The following is a 12,882-nucleotide window of genomic DNA, read 5'->3' on the forward strand; positions in this document are numbered from 1 at the left end:
GTTAGAAAGAGGTATTATAAATATTCGGTCTAATTCTACTTGCTGAAGACTTAAACTTGGGCAAGTGTTCAGTCTCTTCTTCTTTGGAACCGGAGCAAGGACAGAGCTACCACACAGGAATGTTCCAAGGATTCACCAAGAGAAATGCTTTTTAATGAATGTCACATGTGAGATAACTAACTTGACATAATAGCACCAACAGGAATAGCAAGTTAATTTTCCATAACACAAAAGGTCTATCATTTTCTTTGCTTTTCATCACTTATTTTTCTTTTCTATTTCCTTAACAATAGTTATATTTTCTACTGAGTTTCAAAGTCTGAAATCATAATCTATTTTGGATTCTAAACATAGTAGAAAAATCTCCAAGTAACAGAATAGATTTTTGCCACTTTTAGAAATTAACCAAAATATAAACACTTCAGTCAACATTGGGTCAAAAAACATTATTATTGATTAAATTACTGCGTTAAACCATCACTTTTTAACTTAAATTTGGAGATTAATTTATTCTTCATACAAAATATGAACAATAAAATTCTGATACTGTTTTAATTACTTTTTACAAACTCTGTATCTAAGAGAAAAATGATATAAAAGCATACCATGAAATGAGTAAAAAATACTAGGTTATATGATTTTAAGTGAAAAGAGCAGAATATAAAATAATATGTACACTAAGGCTACATCTATATAAAATATTGAACTCTAATCACAAAAGTGAACAAACTAACGTCAAGATGGTGGAATTACGGGTGTTTTTGAAAATGCATCTAGTATTTCTACATAATCTTTTCAATTAAAATAGTATATTTCAAAAAAAGGCACACATAAATTGCCATGTTAATTTCAAATATATGCCCATATACAAAATACATATGATGCAGACTCTGAGGCTTGAACTTCTGCTGAGGTCCAAGTAATCTAATTCTATATTAATTTAGAAAGGATCTCATCCCCATTCATGCAGTGTGCTGTGCTCAGCCTCTCACTGGTAAGGACCACGTGGCAGCCATCTGGATTTTTTATATAGCTGCTGTGAAAAGTTCCTAAGGAGGACCCAAGCAGGAAAAGGAGCAATACTTCCTGGTTGTGACTAAATTCAGACCAGAGATCTTGAAGCATCAGTCTTTGAACCACACCCATTTCCCAAGCCATTTGGTAGGTCTTCTGACTACTGATATTTATGAGAAAGAAAACAGCCTTGCACTTATTTAAAATACTAAAATGAATATGTTATTTCACAACGATCTTCAAAATGTGTTTTTAGTAAATCCTATGGGAGATGAGTCAAAATTTTAAATAGGACACGCAGACATAATTAATCTTTCAAAATCAGCAAGGAATCCCATGTCTGAAAGTAGTGGGGGCCCAGAATAGGACCTTCCTATATATAGGGTCTCTACTTACTAATACCAAAGTAATTTAGGTTAATTTCACAACAGGAGATATAAAAGAAATTTCCAAATGCATTTATGGTATTTCTCTCAAGAAATTGATTTGGGACAGGAAGAACATTTACATGAGGTTTTTGCTTTGATTAGAGTTATCAACTTTTGAAAAGCCTTTGCATTTCATGAATGTGGTATCTCACAGCAGGAGTTCGGCTTCAGCTGAACATTATCTCCTATAATTAGTTAAAAGTCTCTCCTTAAACCAGTAATTAACTTTAAGAATAAAAAGGTAAACAGAAGCATAATAAATAAATTTGTGAATACTTCTTCCTTCACTGAAATCAGCCATAGAGAACGTGTAGCCTTGACCTGGTTTCTCAGAGTACTCAGGTTAAGGTTCAAAGAAAGGCACTCTAGACGGATCACAATGTGTTCGGCACTTGTGTCTCAGCATTTTTTCTGGCATTGACCTATCTTTTCTGAACAACATAATAAATGGAAGTTAAAAGCCTCTCTATGAGGTTGAAACAGTACTCTGTTATTTGCTTCTTCAAAAATGCTTACCTTTTTAATATAAAAGTTTAGTGTAAATTATACATCCTTTATTTAAAAGAAACACATACGCACAAACAGACACACACACACACATGCACACACAATGACCCCCAAAGAAGCCTTTAGACAAGTAGGTAAGAATTAGCAATAGAACAGGAAGGCGTTTGGAAACGTAAGAAATTCCCACCCACTGACAAAGAACTGTGGCCATGAAAGTGATCTGAATGAACTTGAATTTTCTTTCCTTCTCTGTCAGTCTCTCCTCTCTGTCTCTTTTCCTTCTTTCTTTCCTTCCTTTCTCCCTCCCTCCCTCCCTTCCTTTCAACTTGAAGTCAGTTTTACTGTGAAGTTTACCTTTGGTCCTACGCTTGGAACCTTAGAAATTAAGTCCCTACTTGAGCACAATAAAACAAATCTATTGTCAATTTGGAAATGGAGTTAAGTATTGCTCCAGAATGGTTGCAAGAGGGACACTGGGCACAGCTTAATGATCTTTTCTTTTAGATTCTTCCCCATCTTTAAAACCTTTGCAAGAGTTCCTGAGTCCAAGAGGAGATGCTGATGGCCTGCCTCTCTCTCTTCTGCCCCAAACCCTGCTCCTGGGGCAACTAGGAATCTCCTGTGAGAATCTGGGATGTCAGCAAGTTGAATGTCTCTGAAGAGGTTAACCCAGTAAGAAATGTCAGCCAGCTGCACAAGCAGCTTTGAACGTGACCAACCGCTGAGAAACATGTGGAAGTGGAGCAAGGGAGTGTGGGCCAGTCATTCACCTGTACGGAGAGGCTGTCCCCCAGGAGAGATAATCGGTGGGCCTTGGAGCAGGACGAGGTACGATGGGCTGCTCCACAGCAGTCACGTCTCCTGAGTAGGATTTGAGGAGGGAAGCATTTTTATTGGCCAGCATGGCTCTCTCGTTCCTGCGGAACTTGGCTCTTCGGTTCTGAAACCACACCTGAAAGATTGTTGGGAGGAGAAAAGGGCGTGATGAGGGAGAGAAAAAACACAGAGGTTACACGAATGAAATTCTGTTTGATTTTACTATCTGATGCCATCCCAAGGAAGATATAGAACGGGTATGGAAGTCTTCCTAGAATATTAGAAATATGCCACAATCCTTCCCCCGTAGGCCATGCTATAGAGCTCTCAAGGGTTAAGAGACTGTGAAGTAATTTTAGAAATCAAACCCCCAGAGATAAGATCTCAAACGAATCCATGGGACAGCAAAATATGGTTTATAATCCCTGTTTTAATCGTAATCAAGAAAAAGAACAAAAATCTTATTTGACTTCTACCACAGACAAAATGACTTTTCTATAAGCTTTTTCAAAATTCTTCACAAATGTGAGAACTTCATCTGCTTTCATAATAGTAATCAGATGTTTAAAGAAAATTCTCCATCTCCTCTGACAAAGATTTAAGAAGAAAATGGTTTATTTGGGAGGTGCTAGGAGCACCATTAGGGGAGTGTGGAAGTAACAGAGAAGAAAGAGCAGTCATTGAAGAGTGTGCTACTGAGCCAGCTACCTTGGTGGTAGCTCAGTCCTGCAGGGATTCTAAAGACTAAGACTAATGTAAGACACTTACTTCAGAGGTGTCCCCACTGAGGGGTGATGGGTATTTGTATATTGGCTCCAGTCAGTCACTGATTACTAATATTCCAGCACTTCTGGCATGCCGAATACAGGCTGGACAGTCTCCTAAAATTCTAAAAAGAAACTTCTGGCACAGAAATTCAGATCCTAAAGGTTGGAAGTTGACTGGACCAAATTTAATTGCAGGGTTTGAGGGACATGGGTGGCATTGACAGCATCTGCTACAGCCAAAAATAAACTTGTTATTTATTAAGTGCTACTAGGGCTAGGAAATTATGTAGACACATTACACATGTTACTTCTAGTCATCATGACTGTTCCACATATTAGCTTTTATTATTTCTATTTTAGAGTTGAGGAAACAGGTTCAATGAGGTTATACTAGACTGCAATGGAATTTTATTCATTTATTTACTCATTTAAGAAATCCTTAGTGCCTGCTGTGGTCCAGGCCCTGTAACAAATGCTGGGAAGAGAAAGATGAGAAAGATTTATTCTCCACTTTTAGATAGCTCACAATCCATTAAAGGAAGATATGTAAATTTTAAAAACTGCAAAACAAGTACTGCAGGTGCAATTATAGAAACATATGACAAGGTAAGGGAGAAGAAATTCTGTGGTATGGAATGAGCAGTTGCACAACTCTAGGGGGCACTATTCACATAAAATACCATGTGACTGGTGCCCCATAAAGTTATGCGGCATGAAGGGCCTGGGTGGAAATTGGTAAAGGTGGAATATGGATGTCTCTTCTCTGGCCTCCTCGACTCCCTACTCTTCTGTTTCTAATGTGCTCCTTCATTGCTATAAGAGTTATCATCTTAAACATAAATATAATTGTATCATTGCCCTGCTTTGAATCATCTGCTGTCTCCCAATTACTCACAGAATAAAATTAAAATTTCTTACCATAGAACAAAAGCTGTCCATAAATTAGCTCTTTGTCCATCAATACAGCCAATCTGTATCACTCTGACCTCGTACACTGGCCCAGTATCATTCCAAGTCCTACCCTGGGCTCAAGACAACTTGAAGACTTCCAAATGGGTTAGGCTATCTCCCACCTTGCACCGGATGCTCCCTCCACCTGTGATATTCTTCCCCTCTTTATACAGGTGTCAAAGTCCATACATTTTTCGAAATTCGACTTTTAACATCACCTCTGTGAAATATTGTAGTGGAAAGAACATGACCTTAAAGTCTAAAAGAGTTCAAGAAAAATGCTGACTACACTTCTTTAAAGATTTATCCTTGTATATTTATTTAGTTTCTCTTCTCTTCTGTCTCCCAATCCACTGGAGACAGTAATACCTACTTACAGGATAGTTAGGAGAGTTGGCCCAGAATAGGTGCTTAATAAATATATATTGTCTCCCTTTTTCCCTAGACAGTTTGGATCGTACCTTCCTCTGGTCATTCACTAACTCTTGCACATTCCTTTAATGTAGGAATCATCTTACCATATCACAAGAATATGGTGCACATCTGTCTTCTCTGCCCCAGTCCATAACATACTTAAGGAGAAGGCCAATGTCTTATTCATCCCCAGCAAACCAAAAACAGGTCCAAGAGTATAATAGGTGCTTGACAAATGTTTGAAGAAAAAAGGAGGGGGGAAATATGAGGTCTGCAAAGATGAATAAAACATGGCCTCCATCCAAGAGGACTTCACAGTCTAGTGGGGGAAGTTGGCTCACATACAACTCCATATAATACATGTCATGCGATGATAAATGCCATAAATATAAAGAAGCCCAGAGTCAGAAGTGATTGTTCAGACTGGGAAAGGGTAGACTTCACAGAACAAGATTAAAGTCATGGAGGGAGAATTCTATCCTGCTCAGGAAATGCTCACAGCTCTGAAAGTTATTAGGACTTAGTAGGATGGGAAAGAAGGAAGAAAAAAATAGTTTCAACATAAAAAAAAGGCATTTGCCTATTATGATAGGGGCAAGATAGTCCCCCAACCCCAAAATTGTTCTTTCACATTTTAACGTCCACCATTGCCCTATCCAGATTCCCTTTTTAAAATTCAGATCAAGTGAAATAAGCCAAGCTCAGAAAGAGAAATACTGCATGTCTTCACTCATAAGTGGGAGCTAAAAAATAAACAAATAAATAAAAAAAGAAAGGAAGAAAGATAGAACAATCACAGTAATATGTTGAACTTTCAAAAGGAGAAAATAGAACTGAGGTTACTAGAGGTGGAAAAGGGGAGGGGAGTAAGGGAAGAATTAGCAAAGGATGACGAAATACGATTACATTGTATAATGATGAATATACTAATTATACTGATTTGAGCATCACATGTTGCACAGAAGTGTGGATTTTCAACGCTGTACCCTCCCCCCAAATATGTACAATCGACTATATATTTATGTTTTAATTAACAGAAAAAAATTCAGATCATCATAGCAAAAGTGGTACTTTAAGGTACTGTGGGTTGCTGGTCTAAGGTTACTCATGACACCACTGCAGACTGAGGTTGGGGCATAAAAGATATGTGGGGTTTTAGGAGAGAGGAAGGGGTTTAAGAGTATGGCTAGAGAGCTGTGGTAAGCAGCGTGGGGGAAGAGGATCTGGGAAGTCAAACTTCATAGTTGTGCATTGGATGGTGGGATGGAGAGAGCAGACCTGAGTTTTGTCCCTCTGGATCACCTTCGCTGGAGCCCTGAGGAATTGCCAACCAGTCATGTGGCACCTCACTCACACTTCTTCCTAACCTGTCCTGGGGGGCCCCACGCAGCCCAGACACGTTTCTTCTTTTGTCACTGACCTCACAGGAAGTTCCCTCCAGGACCCCCGCATCAACTCAAGTGTTTCTCACAGTACATTGTGCCTCGCGACACAGACATAATCCTTGTCCTGGTCAACACCCTTGAGGTCCAGCTCAAGTCCCCTTGGTCAAGAGGGTTATTTGCAAAAAGAAATCCCTCAAATCCAGACTGAACACAGACATACAAACAGTAATTTCTTCAGGAAGGCAAGACAGATTTGACCCACCATTCTTATCAAAACAAGAGCTTGCCACTGGCCGTATGAAAGACAATAGGATCCTTCAGCACTACCTGAAAAAGCATTTAGCCAGGACAGTCTTATTTATCCAGTCTATTGCAGTGATTAAAAGCATGAACTCCAGTGTGCATGCCTGCATTCAAATCCTATTTCAGCCACCTCCTACCCGTGTGATGTTTTGCAAGATACTTTCACCTTTCTGTGCCTCAGTTTCCTCATTTGTAATATAAGGAATACTATTCACATCATTGAATTGGTATGAGGATTAAATAGATTAGTTATGTAAAGAACACTACTTGGCATATAAGGACTCAATAATGTTAGTTATCATATTATGATGATGATGATGATGATGATGATGATGATTACTACTAATCACAGGTTGTATTATTTTCTAGATATCTGGCTTGATGTTGATGTATGGGATACATGTCAGAAAGAATCGCTATTCTCCCTTTACTCTATTTTACATACTCTTACCCTTTTTCACTTCACAGAGATATTAAGCATAAATAAAATCATCTCCTTGAACGTGCTCTTAATTCAGTTCCTATGTGTTCATTTCCCGCTCCCACCGATGTTCATAATTATGTGTATTTATAACAAGTTTCTTGTACATTCCCAAAGGCTGGGGAGGAAAACTGAAGTGGGGACAGGAAGGAAAACTGAAGGGGGGGACGGGGACAGAGAGTTCATCTCTTTGGCCACTCTAGAGCTCCACTGGAGAGCTGAGGGTGCAAGTCAAATAAACGCTCACATGGTCGACATATATAACTTGAATCCGGAAGGGTCGGAAACAATGGAGAGGAGAGAGACCTGTAGCAGGGTATATTCTGCCCTACCTAAAGGCATTCAATTTGATTTTTAAGAATACTATGCTGCTCATAGAAACACAGCTGGAAACTGGATTCTGTTCTCGTGCTGCCCATTTGTAACCCTTATTAGTAGCTGCTTCAGTCTGAAACCCACAACCTGTAATTTTAAACCACTTTCAGAGGTGGGCCTCTGAGGATGAGCATACTTGGAGCCAGCCTCCCACAGCCCGCGTTACCTGCACTCTGGCCTCGGTGAGGTTCACCCGGCGGGCCAGGTCTTCTCGCACAAAAGCATCAGGGTAGTGTGTCCGCTCAAAGACACGCTCCAAAGCCTGCAGCTGGCTGCTATTGAAGGTTGTCCTGTTTCTCCGCTGCTTCCTCTTCTTCTTTTCCTCTGAGTTCAGCTGATCATCTGGAATAGAAGAAATTGATGATAAGGAGCCAAATTTGCTTGAGGGGTCCCAGTTAACACTTTTTAACAATGTATCTATAGTGAGAAACTGCTTCATTTGCTCACATCCTTATCAAAGTACTATAGAAAATGCCACATTCTGTGCACAAATGTGGGCTTTGGTGCTCACAAGTTCATACGCCAACAACCCCCAGGAGTTCTGATGCTAGGTGGTTGCTTCCAAATCTAGGACTAGACCTGAACTTCCAGACAGACATTACTTGCACTCTCCTTGAAGCCTGTTTTTGTTAAAGGGCTAAAGGGAAATCTCACTCCTGCCCGTGTTCTCTGGACTTCTCTAAAGATGGGGAAAGAAAAGTAGATCATTGCAGCCTTATTTGTCTTAGACAATGTATTTCCATTCACATAGTTTTATAACCAAGTAGACTAACTAACCTTGTGGTTGCTTCTCCCCAAAATGTACATGTGAATACAAATGCAGAGATAGAGAGAAGACACCACGTTCAAACCAAATTAGAAGGATTTCTGTTTTACCCTGCATTCTCTTTGAAGCAGCAAGTAACTCCTAACAGCATTCACTCAAGGCTCCATGCTGCTGCTCAGGCAGGCTTCTGCCTAGGTCAGGGCTAGTGCTACAACACCATCAACTCATGCTAACCCTAGCCTGGGACTCACTCTATGAGAAGCCAAGAATGAGGAACAGTATCAAAAGATTCCCAAAACAGTTTCACTCAAACTTGACTTCTAGGGCCCTGAGATCTTAGGGACCTTTGGAAAATCACAACCCCACGTTTTCACCTGTCAAGAGTTCACCTTGATTTTCTCTGAGTTCCCCTGAAGATATCCTGGCAAGCTAATCATCAGTAGTACGCTCCTGACCTGCCGCCCCCAACCCAGCCCCAGTCAGGAGTGATGGATGCATGAAACTGAGCAGAATACCAGCTGTGCTCACACCCCCTTCAAACCCTCACCCCGTGGCCTGAGCTGCCACTGAGCCCATGGAGCTCCAAGGCCCAGGTCACAGGCTCGGTCTGAAGGAAAATTATGAGGAGTTGGAGTGAGGATGGGAAGAAAAGAGAGCTTGGCACTTGCTCCACATGCAACAGAAATAGCTGTCAGCCATTTTTTCTAATATGCAACGTCTCCTGATTCTCTCTGATTATTAACATACAACATACTCAACAAAACTACTAGCGCCAAGTCACGCTCCTAAGAGTGACAGCACCTACCTTAGCTATAATATTATTCTTATTACAAATTGAGGGCATTTTCTTTTCTTTTTTTTTTTTTCCTTTTTGTCTTTTTTCGTGACCGGCAACGGATAGCAACCCTCAGTGTCGCGCCCGTACCTCACTCAGACAGTGAGCGGCCGGTCTGTATGTGGGATCCGACCCCTCGGCGGGAGCACCGCCATGCTCCCAAGTGGCGAACTGTAGCAGTGCGCCACCGGGCCGGCCCCAAATTGAGGGCATTTTCTTTTCTTTTTTTTTTTTTCCTTTTTGTCTTATTTCGTGACCGGCAACGGATAGCAACCCTCAGTGTCGCGCCCGTACCTCACTCAGACAGTGAGCGGCCGGTCTGTATGTGGGATCCGACCCCTCGGCGGGAGCACCGCCATGCTCCCAAGTGGCGAACTGTAGCAGTGCGCCACCGGGCCGGCCCCAAATTGAGGGCATTTTCTACATCTGTGGGGGGGGGGGGGGTTCAAAAATGCAGCTTAAGGTCAGGAGATCCTAGTCCAGATCTCTCAGTGCCTGACAACTGAGGCCTTTATGTCTTTTTGCTCAAGACCCCTTCTTTGTCAATGCTGCACATTTCCTCTTGACAATTAAAGCACCCAGATATGGTAAGTGCTTGTTGAATTTGTTTTCAGGGAAAACATTAAATTTGTCTTGTCCTTAGAAAAGTGTGTCTATAGAAAAATAATCATATGATCTCAACCAGACTTCTCCAGCCAAGGAGCTGCTGACGCCTGTTCCTTCTGTGCCTCATGGTTGTGCTCAGTTATTCACCTCTCTGGTTTTTCACATCTGTGGTGCTTTGATGGCACTTCTCTCTTTTTTTTTTTTGTCCTTTTTGAGACTGGCTGCACCGCACTCAGCCAGTGAGTGCTGTGAGCGCACCGGTCATCCCTATATAGGACCCGAACCCGCGGTGGGAGTAGCGCTCCCAGCGCCGCACTCTCCCGAGTGCGCCACGGGCTCGGCCCTGATGGCACTTCTCTGATACTCTCAGTAAGAACATCAGATCAGCAGCATCTTGAGAATTGAGCCAATTTAATAATAATTTCTGGGGTCTATCAAGGCCTAGAATATTCCAACCAGCATAACTGATTATACCATTATTTAGCTATTAGCAGAATTAGTTTACAGTAATATCAGTGCTAGAATTCAAACACCTAGGACCAAATACCTTTTAGCAGTTGTCTTGCATTTGGTTCTCCTCCCTGTGAAATTATTTGGAAACCTTCCTCTATTTCCCACTCTTTTTTCCAAATCCTTTTGCCTACAGTTCTGTGTCTTGCACTACAGGTCTTTCTAGGTCATCCAGGCCTTTGTGACAGAACCATAACCTGAATTTCATGCCCCCATTAAACAGAAGTCTACAAAAAATCCTTAGCTTACTTGTGTTCTCCAAACTAAGGCCAATTAGACAGACCCCAGGCTATTATTTTTAATCATATAATGGAAATTCCTTATTAAGCCAATCCCATGATTTGTTTTCTTCCCTTGAAGAAAATTCTTTCCCAGGTAAACCACAAATTCTAAATCCTTTATGCTGTTTTATAAGCCTATTTCTTTTTGCACTGCCAGACTCTGATCAAGACCAAGCATATTTTACGTTTTGTTCTTAGTGCTACAACCTGCTACATAATCTCTCAGTAGTTCTTTGAAATCTTCCACTGTTCCCTCAAATTCCACTACTGTCCACCATAAACCACCAACTCCCCTGACGTGGGAGTAAGGGAAACGGAGAATTATAGTTTATGACAGAGAATAAATAGCTATGATGACCTGAAATGATTCCAGCAAAAGTTTCCCAGTAAATGTTCCTGTTGTTTTTAACAAATGAAAACATCAGTCCAGATCATGTTGAAGGTGAGAAAAGACACTCAAATAACAGGGGTCCAGAGAGTCTGGATCTGGCAAATGTCCCTCAAAGTGCAAATGTAATAGAAAGAGACAATGAGCGGGCAAGAGGCAGCCTGAGCGACAGCCCTTTGACTCTGTCTTTGCTCACTAGTCACAAACTGAGAGCTCCCCGTTTTCCTCCAAGAACACAGAAGGACAGGACCCAGCACAGTATCTTCAGCAGCATGAGAGGAAACATAAACAATGTGGAGGTTTACAAATGCGGGACATCTGAAGAACCTGCGATAAACACATTTATCAGATTCTGGGCTCTGGCTGAATACAGCGGAGAGAAAGCAGTATATTTTTATCATTGCAGGAGGATCATCTTTCTTGTAAAAACAGCTACACTGAAGATTGATTTTGAAGCATGCTGTCCAAGGATACTGACACCCAGGTGGACATTAGGGTGCATCTCTCTGGAATTCTGAAGTTGGTAGGATTCATCAAGCTGCTGAATAACCACAGGAGACATGGATGCATTTTTATCAAAATAATAATATTTCAAATCCAAGGTATTTGTAGATTTTACAGTTTTATTGATGACTGACTGAACTGCAAATATGCAGTTATTGCCACTCTTTTAATAAAACAAGCAAAATGGCCTTGTGAACAGGGGCAGGCTCACTTGGAATCATGAGTCATAAAATACTGGCAACAAATACAACCTGAGAAATTGTCTAATCCAACCCTCTTACAGATGAGGTATACGAGTCCTAGAATAATAATGTGACTTGCCCAACATCACAATGTGAGCTTGGGAATTCTAGACAGAGCTAGAAGCCAGGACTCCTATTTCCATTTCACTCAAGTACAGATGACAATATACATGCCATGCAAAAGAGAAACAATAAAGCATCAGAGACAAAAATAGAAACCACTAACCAGGGAAAATATTTGTGGAAAAGACAGATTATTTTGTGCTAGCTATTATAAAGAGGGTCTAAGACGGAGGGTTGATGTGTATCACATGTTGTCATTCCTGCCAGAATAGCCATTCAAAAATGCAACAATTCTCATCTAGAATGGCTATGTTGATCCAGATATTTTTATATTTTCCTTATCAGTGGCCTCCATAAGTCCTCGCTTTATCAGTTAAATACATGCAGGATTATTTTAGCACAGTAGTATACCCCCATCTTCCATCTTCTCCCTATAACCATTTTGGTTCTTCTGTTTCATTTTAGGACACAGTTCAAAGTCTCTCTTTTTCCCAAGACATTTCTGAAATCTTACCTCCTTTGTAAAACTTTGCTGATAGCTCCCATTCATATTGATCTCCCCACTGTGTAAATTCCTATATATACTTTAGTATATTATCAAATACCTTTTTAAAATTATGGTCTAGTTCTTTCTATGAAAGTATTTTTTTTATCTTAATGCATTCAGGTAATCCTACAGAAAAGAGATAGGATCCCTTGATAAATTAAATGACAATATAAGTTGAAAAAGTTAGAGTAGTGTTGTTGGTATAGAAGCAGTCCCAGAATATTAGAACTTTAGTGATTCATCCTAAGTTTTAAAGGGCTGAGTAATTTCTGAATTTCAGTTATTCTTTTTAACAGTGCAGACCAAATAATCAGGTTAGCATTATCTTCTGTTTCCGGATAATTTTACCTGCAGAGGGGAAAAACAAACAAACAAACAAACAAACAAACTTCAGTGGTATTTCTTTTTCAGATAGGTTAGTCATCACATTTAGAGATGGGAAAGCTTTGTGGTCTGATTCCTTTGTAAGTGCAGGAATTAGTCCTTCATTTTTATCCCTTACTAGAAAAGTAGCTCAAAGATAAGTGAATGATTTTAACACACTGGAACACACACAAAAAAGAAATGCTAAAGAGAACGTGTTTCCAGTAGATCAGGATGCTAGAATGCATATGAAGGAAAGAAAGCCATAGCCCCAGGTAGGACACCCCCTGTGCATTCAGATATGAGCTACAGAGAACAATTTCTATCATGAAATTC

General features: G+C 40.4%; 1 protein-coding gene across 2 annotated transcripts in view; it reads right to left on the reverse strand.

Annotated features, from left to right (window-relative positions):
- The window catches only part of PRRX1 (paired related homeobox 1), a 68,662-nt gene that overhangs the window by 10,326 nt on the left and 45,454 nt on the right, over positions 1 to 12,882 (reverse strand). For both annotated transcript variants that reach the window (XM_008575253.1, XM_008575252.1), the window contains exons 2-3: positions 7,608 to 7,783; positions 2,720 to 2,901 (exon numbers count right to left, since the gene is read on the reverse strand). In XM_008575253.1, the coding sequence (XP_008573475.1) occupies positions 2,720 to 2,901; positions 7,608 to 7,783 (358 nt within the window). The remainder of the gene's footprint in view (positions 1 to 2,719; positions 2,902 to 7,607; positions 7,784 to 12,882) is intronic.

This window comes from Galeopterus variegatus, unplaced genomic scaffold (assembly GCF_000696425.1).
Source record: "Galeopterus variegatus unplaced genomic scaffold, G_variegatus-3.0.2 Scaffold1161, whole genome shotgun sequence".
Taxonomy (NCBI): Eukaryota; Metazoa; Chordata; class Mammalia; order Dermoptera; family Cynocephalidae; genus Galeopterus; species Galeopterus variegatus.